Raw genomic sequence first — 12,878 nt, forward strand, 5'->3', positions numbered from 1 at the left:
AGCGCTTTTCTTTTATTGTACAACGAACAACATGTAGAAACAACTTTAGAATATACTATTGTAATAAACTTTATCTTACTGAGGAGTACATGAGGTTTTATGTCTTATATACGAACCAGCTGTCTAGACTACTGATTGTATATAATTAAATAAATAAATATTTTAAAATGTATATATAAATATATTTATATACAAATATTTTAGCTTCGATTCGAACATTTTTAGCACTAAAATTATCAACACTTAATAGTTGCTTTCTAATAGTAAACAGTTCTAACAGTTAAACTTGCAAAATAGAATAACGCAAGAAACTTTAAAAAATTAAATTCTAAAACCGTAATAGTTACTTTGAAACGAAATAATAGTTTATTCAGCAATTAAAACATAAATTTTTGAAAAAAAGTTAATCAACTAGGCAGCGCAAATATTTTTCAAGACTTTCACGTCACAGACAGTTTTATGTTGACTTGCTTACGAGCGTGCGCGAGAAAGTTACTGTGAAAATACTTTACTGAGTGTTCTTGCTACTAAATGGCGCTGGAACTTCCACGACCGCGTATCTCGAGAAAGTAGTGGTTGTTACGTCACAACTTTCAACCGACCAATCGCAAGCTTCTGCGTCGTAAACCGCCTTTTTCCCGCTGCCGTCCAAGAAAACAACCACTCTGCTCCCCTGAACCGAAACGGCACACCGATCGAGGTCGACTGCCGCGGGCGGCATTCTCAGAAAAACGAAGCAATCGCAAACGTAGTCAAAGGCCTCGCAGGTCGCGGGCCCGCCGCCGAACACGAACAACTTGTTTCCAATGGCCGCCAGTTGACAGTTCGTTCTTTGCTCGATCATGCTTGGCATGAAGGTCCACTCGTCGGCTGCGCTGTCGTACGCTTCCACGCTCGACAAAATCCTCCTGTTTTCGGCGCCGTCCCGATCCTGAATTCCGCCGCACGCCACAACCTTGCCTCTGAAAACCGCGCTTCCCGCTTCCGCCCTTGCCTCGCGCAGCCCTCCGATTTCCTCCCACCCTTGAGTTTTCGCGTCGAATCTGATGCAGCGAGCTTCTGACCATACCTGAGAACCGTCATCGCCATAAATAAACATCCAAGAGCCGATTATGTAGATGTGGCCCATGAAGGCGCACAAGCCGAAGAAGTTCGCAAACAGGTCTATGTCGGGCAGGTCTTGCCACTCTTGGCCGCCTACCGGCAACTTTTTCACCGCGACGTTCTGCGCGTCATCTTCACTGCCGCCGAAAACGTAAACGCAGCCGTCTACGCACGCTGAAATCCAGAACTCCCGGTATTGAGGAAACTCAAAATCGGCGCATTTCGTCACCGAGCCGTTTCTTCCGTTGATTCGCTGCACGGGCTGGGTCATGCTGCATAAGTTCCTGCCGCCGACGACCACCAGGTCCAAGTCGTCGCAGCGCCTCGGCTCGATCTCCTTGTTTCGGGTTTTCCCCTTCAAGACGTCGTCGATCAGCGAGCAGCAAGTTTCGCATCTCCGAAACGCCAAAGACTCGTTTAAAAATTGATCCAGTTCACGGTTGGAAAGCAGAGGAAGACGGACTTTCACGAGAAGGCGTGTTGAATACTTGCGCCTATCCGCGCCTCCGAAGCTCACCCAGTGGTCGGCGACGCGAAGCACCTCCATCTCCGACGTGACGTTCAGCTTCGAACTGGACAAAATTGCGCTCAACAGCGCGAAATCGAGGTGCAGGAAATTTTGGCTTCCGGCAGCTGCGACGAAGAAGCGCTCCATGCAGCGCAATGTCGCTTTTGAAAATGAGGGCATGCCGAACGTTTCCGCCACCTTGTGGTAAGTCGCCACGTTTTCGACGCTCATTTTGTCGCTCATGCGCTCGACGACGTCTCGTTTCACGCTTTCGTCTAAAATGAAATGCTCGGGTTCGAAAGGATGAAACGTTTTGCTCCGGTTGTATCCCATTGTTCCTGTGAAAATATTTGAAATTAGATTCATTGCAGCTGTACGCTTTAGTTTTCAAGCCAAACTCACTTGTTGTTAAGCTTGGTAAGAGTTTTCTCTGAATAAATAATATTTATTTGGCCGTTTTACAAAACAAATAGTTTACAAATATAAGTCACGCGGAGAAGATAAAAAAAAATTAAATGACGACATTCAAAGTCCTAATACTGTTTCTTAGACCTTTTTTTTATAAGCATACAAGAAAAAGAGTTACGGCCTAAAAGAAATGCACTTTGTTTGTGATCTTTTTTTTGTAAATAACTATTTGCAAAATTTTATAAAAATATGACTAAATTTTAATAAAATGTTACAACAATAATAAAATTGGTTGATTTTAAATTGATTAATTTTTTCAAAACTATGCGTACTTTTAAAAACTTTTTATTTATTAGTTAAAATTACAGAAGAAAACAAATTTAACTTGTAACTACTAATAGTTTTGTAATGATTTTTTTTTAATTTGTCTATAATACATATTAAGGTCTACACCAGAGTTTTTCCAAGTAGATCATATGACGCCTGCGGGTTCCAAAGAGGAGTCGTGACCAGTAAAAGGCTTACAGGAGGCCTTTAGGCCAAACTTTGAAACTTACACTAAATATTCTTGAGTTGTTGATGAAAAGCAAAAAACAAAGTCATAAGCGTATAGGAGTGGGTCATAGCTTTTTTTTTCAGTGGAGGCCTCTTAAAAAAGTTTGGGATATTTTGGCCTATATTATGATACCATAAGGCTGTTTCTATATTCTGAACATATTTTGTATGTATCGTTTTCTAATTAAATCATATTTAATTATTTAATATTGTTATTAAAAAGATGTGTTTAGGTAAACTAGAGTACGAAGAATTTTTATTAAAAACTAAATACTCGCATTTTGTTTAAAGCAAATTTTGAAATATTTGAAACTGTTCATTACCTTTACTTAATTAAACCTAAAAACTAGTCGTACGGGGTCTAAAATATAACTTTTTCTGAAATTTTTACTTGCTCTTATTTAAAAGCTAAGTTTAAACTGTAAAATAATGAAATTATATACATCATAATTTATTATGCAGTTAAAAATAAATTTAAATTCTCTGTACAAAACTTTAGGTATCATTCAGCTTAGTCTTATTTGTGAACAAACAGAATAACATATTTTCTTATATTCATCTATTTTATTGTAGGTTAAAAAGTAAATTTATTTACCTACACTAATATAATTGTATAAAAAAGTTTTACCTAGCTAAATTTGTAAGTCCCATGCTTTATCATTAAATCAAGCTGTGAGTCGGTTGTCTTTAGTATATATAATAAATCAACTTTACTTCAAAAAAAATCGTTTTTCAAGCCTAAAAATTATAAACTATTTAACATACTACTTTTCTAAATTCACAGTTTTCTATGTAACCACTTGAATGATATGGTTGAGCCTTACAAGCATTCTTTCGTTTTTTGGTACTTACAGTTTCTAAGTTATTATTAACGCTTTTATGTTTTCTACCACCTAAACAATTCGAAAATCATCGAAAGAAACGTTTTTATCATCGCTGTCAATTATTACAAATACCCGAATAAGTAGTCTAACTGTACTTACTAAACTAACAAAATGGTTTGGCTCTTAATACTTGTTTGTGGCAAAAGTGATTGAAGACTATTTGATAATAATACAGATTTCGTTATAAACATTTTCACAATTAAAAATTGTATTTAGTGACTTAGTTTTTGCACTACTTACAATATGTGCAAATTAAACAAATGTAATTTAATTATTTTATAGTTTAAAATGAACCTTGAAATAAGAGCAAGTATTAACTTCAGATTAATCTTAAAATATAGTTTACAAGCTTAAGGAGTTTTTGTTTTTAAACAAAACGCGAGTAAACTCGTTAAGTTTAGTTTGAACTTAAATTAATACTTTTTCCTTGTTTTTGCTTACTTAAACTTATATATCCCTTTAATAACTTTATTAATTTATCAAATGTGTTTTGAATTAGAAAATCATATTTATTAAATATAATCATAACATCGAAAACGTCTATGGTATCTTTATAGGTAATTTTTAAAGATATAGTTTTCAAAACCATAATTTATTACTAATTAAATTTATTTTCTCCCGTAATTGTAAAAAAAAAGAAAAAGTAAGATGTTTGTAAAAGTATCCATAATTTAAATAGAATCACACATTTTCTGATCGACCAATTTTATAATTGTTATTACATATTATTAAAGGCTAATAAACCAGGGAAGAAAGTTTGTATGTTTGTTTAGATGCATGTAATAACATTTGTTTACAAACAAAGTTCCAGAAATTCGCAGAAGGACTTTAAATAGAGCCAATTTTTTAAATTATGACATTCAATTTTTCTTTTCAGCATGACTTATTTTTTAGTAATAGTTTTTGTAGGTACTTTTAATATTAGGTGCTTTCAATTGCAGCAATTTTGTAAAATAATACACAATACTTTGATGACATCGTTAATTTTACTTTGGGTAGTTTTTAAAGCCTAAACTTTGTAAAAAAAATACTGTATTATTAAACATAATTGTTGTCTAGCCCTATGTTAATTTACTTTGTTTGCTTTTTCTTATTAAGAATATAAATAAGCAATAAAATAATACTAAATATATTCAATGTTATTTAAGTAATTTATATATAGTGTTTGATTTATCTGCTCTTTAGTTCACACAAACTCACCTTTTTGTTAAACTTAGACATTGAAATTTAAACACGATATAAGCTATTAATTTCTTTGAATTTTTTATTAAAAATTTTGGTAGCTATAAGTAATAAAAAAAAATTTAAATTACTTATTAATAAAAAATTGTTTCAATTCCATTTTTTTATTTAGAATAAAGCTAACAGGGCGGCCATTAAACTTTGATATTTATTGGAATATTGTAATTTTGGAAAAATCATGATACAACTTAAAATTTTTATCACTTGTATTTCTTTAAACTAAAATAAGACTTGTGTTTTTAAAGATATCAAAAATTTAGGATAATTCGTTTTTTTCTTAAAACTTTAGTAATAGCCACATAAAGTTAAGTAAAATTTATTAATTATATAACATTAGTAGCTTTTGAATTCGTGTTTAAAAGAAACATTTTTGTACAGAAAATCATATAACTTATTTTAACTGAAGTTTTTCTATTGTGTTTAAGGCCATTTGACGTATACAGACAAAGTGTACACTTAAATTAAATCTGTTTCTTAATGTTATTCTACATTTTGTGGTCTAACCAAGCAAAAGTTTAAACAAATTACTCCTACCATCAGTTTAATTATAATCTCTCTCTATTTGTACATCAATGTGTTTATAGTAATACAAAAACCATTATTTTTTGTAAATGTGTCGGCACTGATTTTCAAGATTGAAAATTTTAAATTATGATTATTTTTAAGCAATCATTTAGACTCATACGGACTTGGCCACTGTTATCTAAAGCATAAAACTTCAGAACATTTATTGGAACCTTTTTTGCTAAATTGCTGCAATTACACACATAAAAAGTACAATTCGATAAAAAATTAACCATAAAAAGTTCCTACCCTCATTTGATCATTTATTTTACAACTATTTTGTGAAATTTTTATCCTAAATAATTTATGACTTCGTCAAAATATTGAAGTATTATTTTTTGGCAAAATTGCTGCAACTATAGACATAAATAAACAATCTTATAAAAAGACCTCATAAAAATATCAACCCTTTATTTTACTTTGACTATAGCAGTACATATCAGCAATGCAATTATCAGTAAGCTCGAAAATATTTTTAGGGAAAATAATTACAGAAAAATAAAAATAAATAAAAATAGCAAGTTTTAAAACTAGCGCAACCTGCTTCAAAAACGTTGTTTACATTTTCCGTTTTTTTCTTCGCCAAAACTTTTTCAGCACTACTCTTGCACAATTTCACAAAAGTATTGTTTTCAGGCCTTCCAATAGCTTTACCACAGGCGAGTAAATTTCCATTTGTTTCCACAAATACTTTTTCAAGGTGACCGAGTTCGCATCTTTTTGCTGGTACGTCTTTGTTTTGTTTAGACATGTTACTTTTCATTGTAAATACTTTAAGTCTAAAAAAAAAGTTTGATAAATTATAGATGATAAACTTGATTTGAAATTTTAAAAACAGCTTGGATTACTCAATAAAGTTTGAAAATATATTTAGTATTAGATTAAGAATAGTGAATAATACATAAAACTTAATTTAAATAATGCTTGAATTAATTCATTGCAGTTTTACAGTTGAATGGTAATTTTTAGTTCAGTTTTGGAAATTTAAGCAAGGTAGGGTTATCTATTACATGTCCGCTCCGTTTTTTTTTTCTGGTAAAATTGTACTACTGAGTAAAAAAGTTGTCCACCATCGGCATAATACATTAAAAAGTATGACAAAAAATAAAATCAGCCTACTTTAATTGTGTGCACGACTATCCAAATTTAGACAATTTAATTTGTTAAAAAAAATAAATGGTCACAATTAAAAGATTAATGTATATTTATCAAACATTATAATAGATATACTTTTAGTACTAATACCTAAAAGCCTTTTTTTTTTGTAATACATTAAATATTTATATATGGTTTAGATAAAACAATCCATTTTTTTTTCAGTAGTTTTAAAATATCTTAACAAACATTTAAAACTTTGTAAAAAATAAAAAGTGGCTTGTAGATTTTATAAGAACTCTATATGTATTTCATATTTTTTCAAATTTATATTATTGTGTGAGGTTAAGTCTTTTATTTTTTTTTTTAAACTTGAATTGCTGGAATTTGAGTTGTCCGAATTTGAATAGTCATGTAACCACTTAAATCTAAAAAGTGTAAAGCGAGACTGATGTTTGATTATGAAACAGTTAAAAGAACATGTGCAATACAAGTAACTATTTTGAAGCAATTCGAGGGTTTTTTTTTGTAAATTTTTTGAATGCTTTTATGATTTTAAAGTTTTATAATTTTTCATACAATTTAAATTAGGGTGCATCTTTTTGTCCTTAAAAATGAAAGTCTTAAAGTTCCTAAAACTATAAAAAGTTGCTAAAACTATAAAAGTCTTAAAGTTGCTTAGTTTTATTTTTGTATGTCGCAAATCACATTAACAGAAAACACAAAAAAATTGGCAACCTAGTTAAAGCCTGTCAGAGCAAAACACTTTTGAAAACTTTTATATATATCATTATTTTTAAATTTTTTAAACCATAAATGAAGGTTACATAAGTATTAAAATTTTATGGTTATTTTATATTTACTAACTACACTACAAAGCATAAAATTTAATCTATAACATTATTTTAACGGAATGATATATAATACTATATGATAACTTAAGTAGACATAACATGAACAAAGATATGTAGTATTAAAAAAATGCAAACACTAACAAATAAAGAGCTTTGAAAATACTCTAATTGTGGTCAAAAATTTGACACAACAATAAAATCTAATAGTAACATACTTAAAGACTGTATAATTAAATTAAAAATGAACTACATGGAACTATAATAAGAAAATAAAATATAAATAACAAACATTATTTAAAAAATAACTATTAAAAACAATAAATAACAAATAGGTTTAGTTCTGGAACTACATCTAAAAGGATTTGATTAGAATATCACTGCAATCACAGTGTGGCTGATTTATATGCTACTTCTTAAAAATGTAAACCTGCTTCAGATCAACTTGCTTTCTGGTTGACTGATTTTATATTATTTGATGTTCAACTAAATGGGACTGCAGTAAAGCAGTTTTCCATTTTTTTTTTACTTTTTTTCAGGAGAATGGTGAGTAAAAGTAATTTTTAATGTTAAGAGTGCAACTTTCTCTAGTTTTTTAAAGTTACAGCAGAAAAAATTATAAAACATATAAAATAATAAAAAAGTCTCAAAGCTAATTAAATAGGAACCTTTCAAGTAGACAGTAATGAGAAAATAAAATGTTATCTAAATTGTTTTTAAAGTTTTCACATTTAAAAAATGATACTCAAAAATTACTAAAATTAGTGAGTGTTTGAATGGTGTGTAGCTTGGTGTCTCTTTGAATGGTATGTAGTTTCTTTTGATGATAGATGTAAACCTATTTTTATTACTAATGGTATTTATCTTATTTTTATCTATGTTTTAGTTATTTAACTGGTTTTCAAAGATTGGTTGTTCTACAATAAAAGGACACAATGTTTGGAATGGATGATGGTATACTCAGCTCATTAGTACTAATCATCATAATCAAATCTTACCTCATCTTATTATTACCTTGTATTTACTGTATGCTATTTCAGTCTACTTTATATAAATAAAACAAGACAGTTTTAACAATGTATCCTTAAACAAATTCCCTAAAACACTTTTGAACAAATTTACTTCAAAAATATCAGTTACTTATATAAATTTAGTAGGAATAAAGAAAACTTAAAAATAAATTATCTGGTGTATCTTGAAATTTAAGAAATTTTAAATTATTTTGAGTTATTCTGAGTTAACTTCAAGTGTTAAAACTCTTAACAGAGTGTTACATAAACTAAACTTACTTAGAATAAATTAACTGGTGTTTATGAAGCCATTTTGTTAGTATATTTTCGTAGGTCCTTTTTAAAAAAACCATTATTACCTCAACTCTTTGAAACTTAAATAGGTCAGTTTTGAGCCATTTTGTTCAATTAGACATTCAACAAAATAAAATTCACTTACACTGCAGACAAAGAGGTTGCATTGCAACTATTTACCTCACAATAACCAAATTAATTTCGTATCACTTTTAAAGAAGATAATCTTAAAATAATGTAGTCATTTTTTTCTGTTTTATTTTGGTTCTACTACAAGAAACATATGAAATTAAAAACTTTGTTTGTTCACATTTCAAAATGATAAGTTTATATACAGAATTATAAAAAAATAGGTTTATTTGTATTAAAATTCAGGACTCTGGCTAATATAGGGGCTAGTAAGAGAACGTGAAATCTTTATAACATTAGTTACATGTTTAAAATCTTCCAAGCAAACAGCACAATCCTTATTTTCGTTTGCAATTCCTTCATAAACAAAAACAGCTTGTTGCCTCAATACTCATTTGTACAAATACTTTCTTGGATACTTCATTTGCTTGTTGTTAAAATGTTACCAAATACTGTTAAGTCATTACGGTGTTGTATAACTTGATATTTTTTACAAAACTCGATCAATTTATTTAGTATAGGTTTTAACTTAGAAATATCTTATCCTTATTTCATTTTTGACTTAATTCATCACATCATTCTTGAGTTTTTCAAAATCTTTGTGTGTTTCAGTAGTGAAAGAAAAATAACTTGGAAATTTTTATTAAGTTTAGTGGTGGTTTCGACGACTTTTTTCATTTTATTTCTGTCTATAAACTCTACATTTTCTTCATCACTAAAAACAGACTCTATATTTTCATTAAGTTTCTTTGGGAAAGCGATAAGGAATTTTTTTTTAATTTTTTAACTTTTTAATACTTAAATACTTTTTCATATGTTTTTTAAACTTTGTCTCTAAAGCACCAATGTCGTCAATATTGTGAAACATATAGTGGCTAGTGAACTTATAAAGTAAAAGTGGTCATAATAAACTATTTTGATTGCCATTTCTAAAGAAACTAATGTTTTTTTTATACTCCTAGAAGCGAGTTTAATTGCACTTAATTCCTTAGTATCTTTATTGTTTAGTATTATTTGTTACTGTTAAATTTTGGTAAAGTTGGATTTTATAACAAACTTGTAGATAAATCAAAAGACTAATTTGAAGTTTTAAAACACTAAGTAATAAAAACAGAGTCTAAATTAAAACACAAGTATTAAGAAGACCTACAAAGTTATGACTTGACTTACTGAAATCATGTTATAACCACTTTGGATTATAGATAATTAATATCAGATAAAAATAAAAAAATGCAAACCAAAAAACCAGTTGTAAAACAACTTGAAGAACTTTTATACAACTACTTACTTATTGTAGTTTGAAAAAGTTAAAACATTGTTACTAAAGTATTTTGTGTATATTATTCAGATTAATATATTCAAACTTTTTTAGAAGTATTTGAGGTATTGATTTTTATATTTATCAAGTTTTTAAAAAGTAATATTATCAGACATTGTTTTTTTTTAAAACTTTTCTATACTTTTGAACTTATTCAAAGCTTAATTAAATCAAAACTAATGTTTTTTAAATTAATTAACTATTAAAAAAACCAGTTGTCTGATAATACTACTTTTTAAAAACTTAATAAATATAAAATCAAAACCTCAAATACTTCTAAAAAAGTTTGAGTATGTTAACCTGAATAATAATAAACATTGTTAAGTAAATAATATTTATAATATACTTCACCGAACTTAATTAGATTTCGTTGTATAACTTCACAACTAACGTAAAAATAGTTGAAAAAAAATAAGTTCTTTAACTTTAAGATTTAAAATGATGAAGGAGTAATAAAATTAAAAAAAGTACTTAGCTTAAAACTTTAGCGATTTCTACAAACTAGACTAATATATGTGCTGATAAACGTGATTAGTGATTTGAAAGTCTTAATAATTTTATCAAAAATATTATCCCGAATAAAAAATCTCCGGGAAGTTTTTTAATATTTTAACTTTTTCTGTATGTTTTGTTGGTGTTAAAATTAGAATTAACCCAATAACAGAAAAAATATTTAAAAATAATAGTCATAAAAATGGTCTATGACAAATGTCTAAATAATTTATTTATACAGACAGAAGTATGATACAATTAGGCAAGTTTGTTTTCTAAATGCAGAATTTCCTAAAAAGTAATTCAAAAATTAAAAACTATCATTTCTAACAATGTACAAGGCATTATAAATAATATACAGTGTAGCTGCAGTAGAAATCTACTTCAGCAAAAAACACTAGTTAGAACTGTATTTAGTTCAGTTTTAAAAAACGAACAACAGATTATTTCTGAATATATATCCCAGTAGTATTTTCATTCATACAATGTATTTATAAAGGAATTTTAGATATGTTTAATCTAAAATATAATTTTATTTGATGCTAATAAAATGATCTACTAGATCAGGTGTGTCTTAATAATAACCGGATACTACCATTTTAAGTAGGTTCATATGATTGACAACATCCTTGCGTAAGCATCTAATTAAAATAGGTAAATTTTTTTTTTGATAAATCAAAGCGTATGTATTTTGAAAAACAAGAAAACTAAAATTGCAACAAATGTTTCTGAAAAGATTAAGTAAACCACCAAGCATAAAAAATCCGCAATACTTTGACAAATTTTATTTGGTGTATATTGCAGAATTACTACTAAATATAAATATTTACTTATTTTTTACAAAACACGGGAAAGCAAGCTGCGACTCCGAAGTACTTTCTAGCTCAAAACAAATTTTTAAAAGCAGTAAAAATAAAATTAACTGTAATAAAAGCTTACAATTAGGCTTAAAACTTGTTAATTATTAATTGCTAGAGCTCTACTATTGCTTATTTTTTTAAAGTTTTGGTTTTGTTTTTATAAAAATTTTAAAAATACGGCCTGCGACCTGTAAAAGGCTGCCAACCATGTAACAGAAGTGACAAAAGTGTATAAAAAAGTATCCAAAGGTTAATTTTTAACTTACTTTTTATTGACACCATCATTTTCTTTACTAAAACAATAAAATCATAATGGTTTACTCATGCTAATTTTTTACTCCTTTTTCAATGTTTTGAAATAGAGTTTAGTTACTTTTCGGTTGACCAGGTACAAGATTTTGTTGTATATAACAGGTAAGAGTTGTTTATCATAGACTCAGCTTTACCACAGCTGTTCAGAGAACATTATTTACAACAGTTAAATCTGACCTTGAAAAGAAGTTCCACATCGGCTTATGCTTCACCAACTTCAGATTTCGGTATGCGAACCACAAAAATATATTTTAAGGGTGTCATAAACGAAAATGATACTGAGCTTTCAAAGTATGTTTGCGGCTTAAAGCGCAAAAACATTACTTTTAAATTAATTTGGGTGGTGATAAAAAAGCACAGCCAATAGCAGATGGTATTAATTCTGTTTGTAGGCTATGCTTAAAAGAATCAAAACTTATGTGTTTGCTTTGAAAAAGGAAGGTTGCTTAAATAAGGGGAGTGAATTAATATCGTCTTGTCGACATATGAAAAAGCTCCTCTTAAATTACAATAAATTTTGAAGTATTTTATAGTCAATTAACTGTGGATTTTTATCAATTTTAGTTCTTTGTTTGGTTAGATCAGGGGTCGGCAGGAAGTTGGTGGTCGCGGGCCAAATTTCAAGTTTCCAAAGTCTTCGCAGGCCGCAGTTTTAGTGAAATTTGAATAATCTTTTGGTTTTAGTTTTAGTCACACTAGAGAAAAGTTTTACTTTTATTCATTTTATCATTTTAAATGACTTTGAGCTATACATAGAATACATATTTAAATTAATATTTATTAGAATAAAATTTACATTGACTAATATACTTAAGTGTTAATAAACTATATATATTCATAAGCACTTAACTAATTAAACTTAATACTTTTGTAATTTTATTTACAACCTAACTCTCTATAAAAACCAAACTTGAAAGACAATTTATGGGTTACTTCTATATATTTCTTATAATATCAACCCATTTTTTTATGTTTCTAAGAACATTTACTTCAGAAAAAAGTTTTTGTGTGTTAAATAGTTTATATTCATTAAAAATTTTAGTAACTAGTTAGCTTAATTAAATTTATACCTGTTTGTATTCCAGAAAGCTAGAACAAATTCTTTAATATAATTAATTCTCGAACACTTAAATAGAATATCTTATTACTAACTATTCTTTTGCATAGTTGCCACTTAAAAAGCAAAAATGGCTGAGTTGTATCAAACCAGCCTAAGTTTATTAAAAGTTGAAAAAGCTAATAAATATTTGTT

At 28.4% G+C, this 12,878-nt stretch overlaps 1 protein-coding gene across 1 annotated transcript; it reads right to left on the minus strand.

Annotated features, from left to right (window-relative positions):
- Nucleotides 1-508: 508 nt before the first annotated feature.
- Nucleotides 509-6,016, minus strand: LOC145835157 (kelch-like protein 35). The gene is made up of 2 exons (XM_082942713.1): nt 5,806-6,016; nt 509-1,950 (listed from the first exon to the last, which is right to left on the minus strand). The coding sequence occupies exons 1-2, from the start codon at nt 6,014-6,016 to the stop codon at nt 509-511; spliced, it is 1,653 nt and encodes a 550-aa protein (XP_082798839.1).
- Nucleotides 6,017-12,878: the final 6,862 nt, after the last annotated feature.

Source organism: Thalia democratica, chromosome 1, assembly GCF_965202585.1.
Source record: "Thalia democratica chromosome 1, ktThaDemo2.hap1.1, whole genome shotgun sequence".
NCBI lineage: Eukaryota > Metazoa > Chordata > Thaliacea > Salpida > Salpidae > Thalia > Thalia democratica.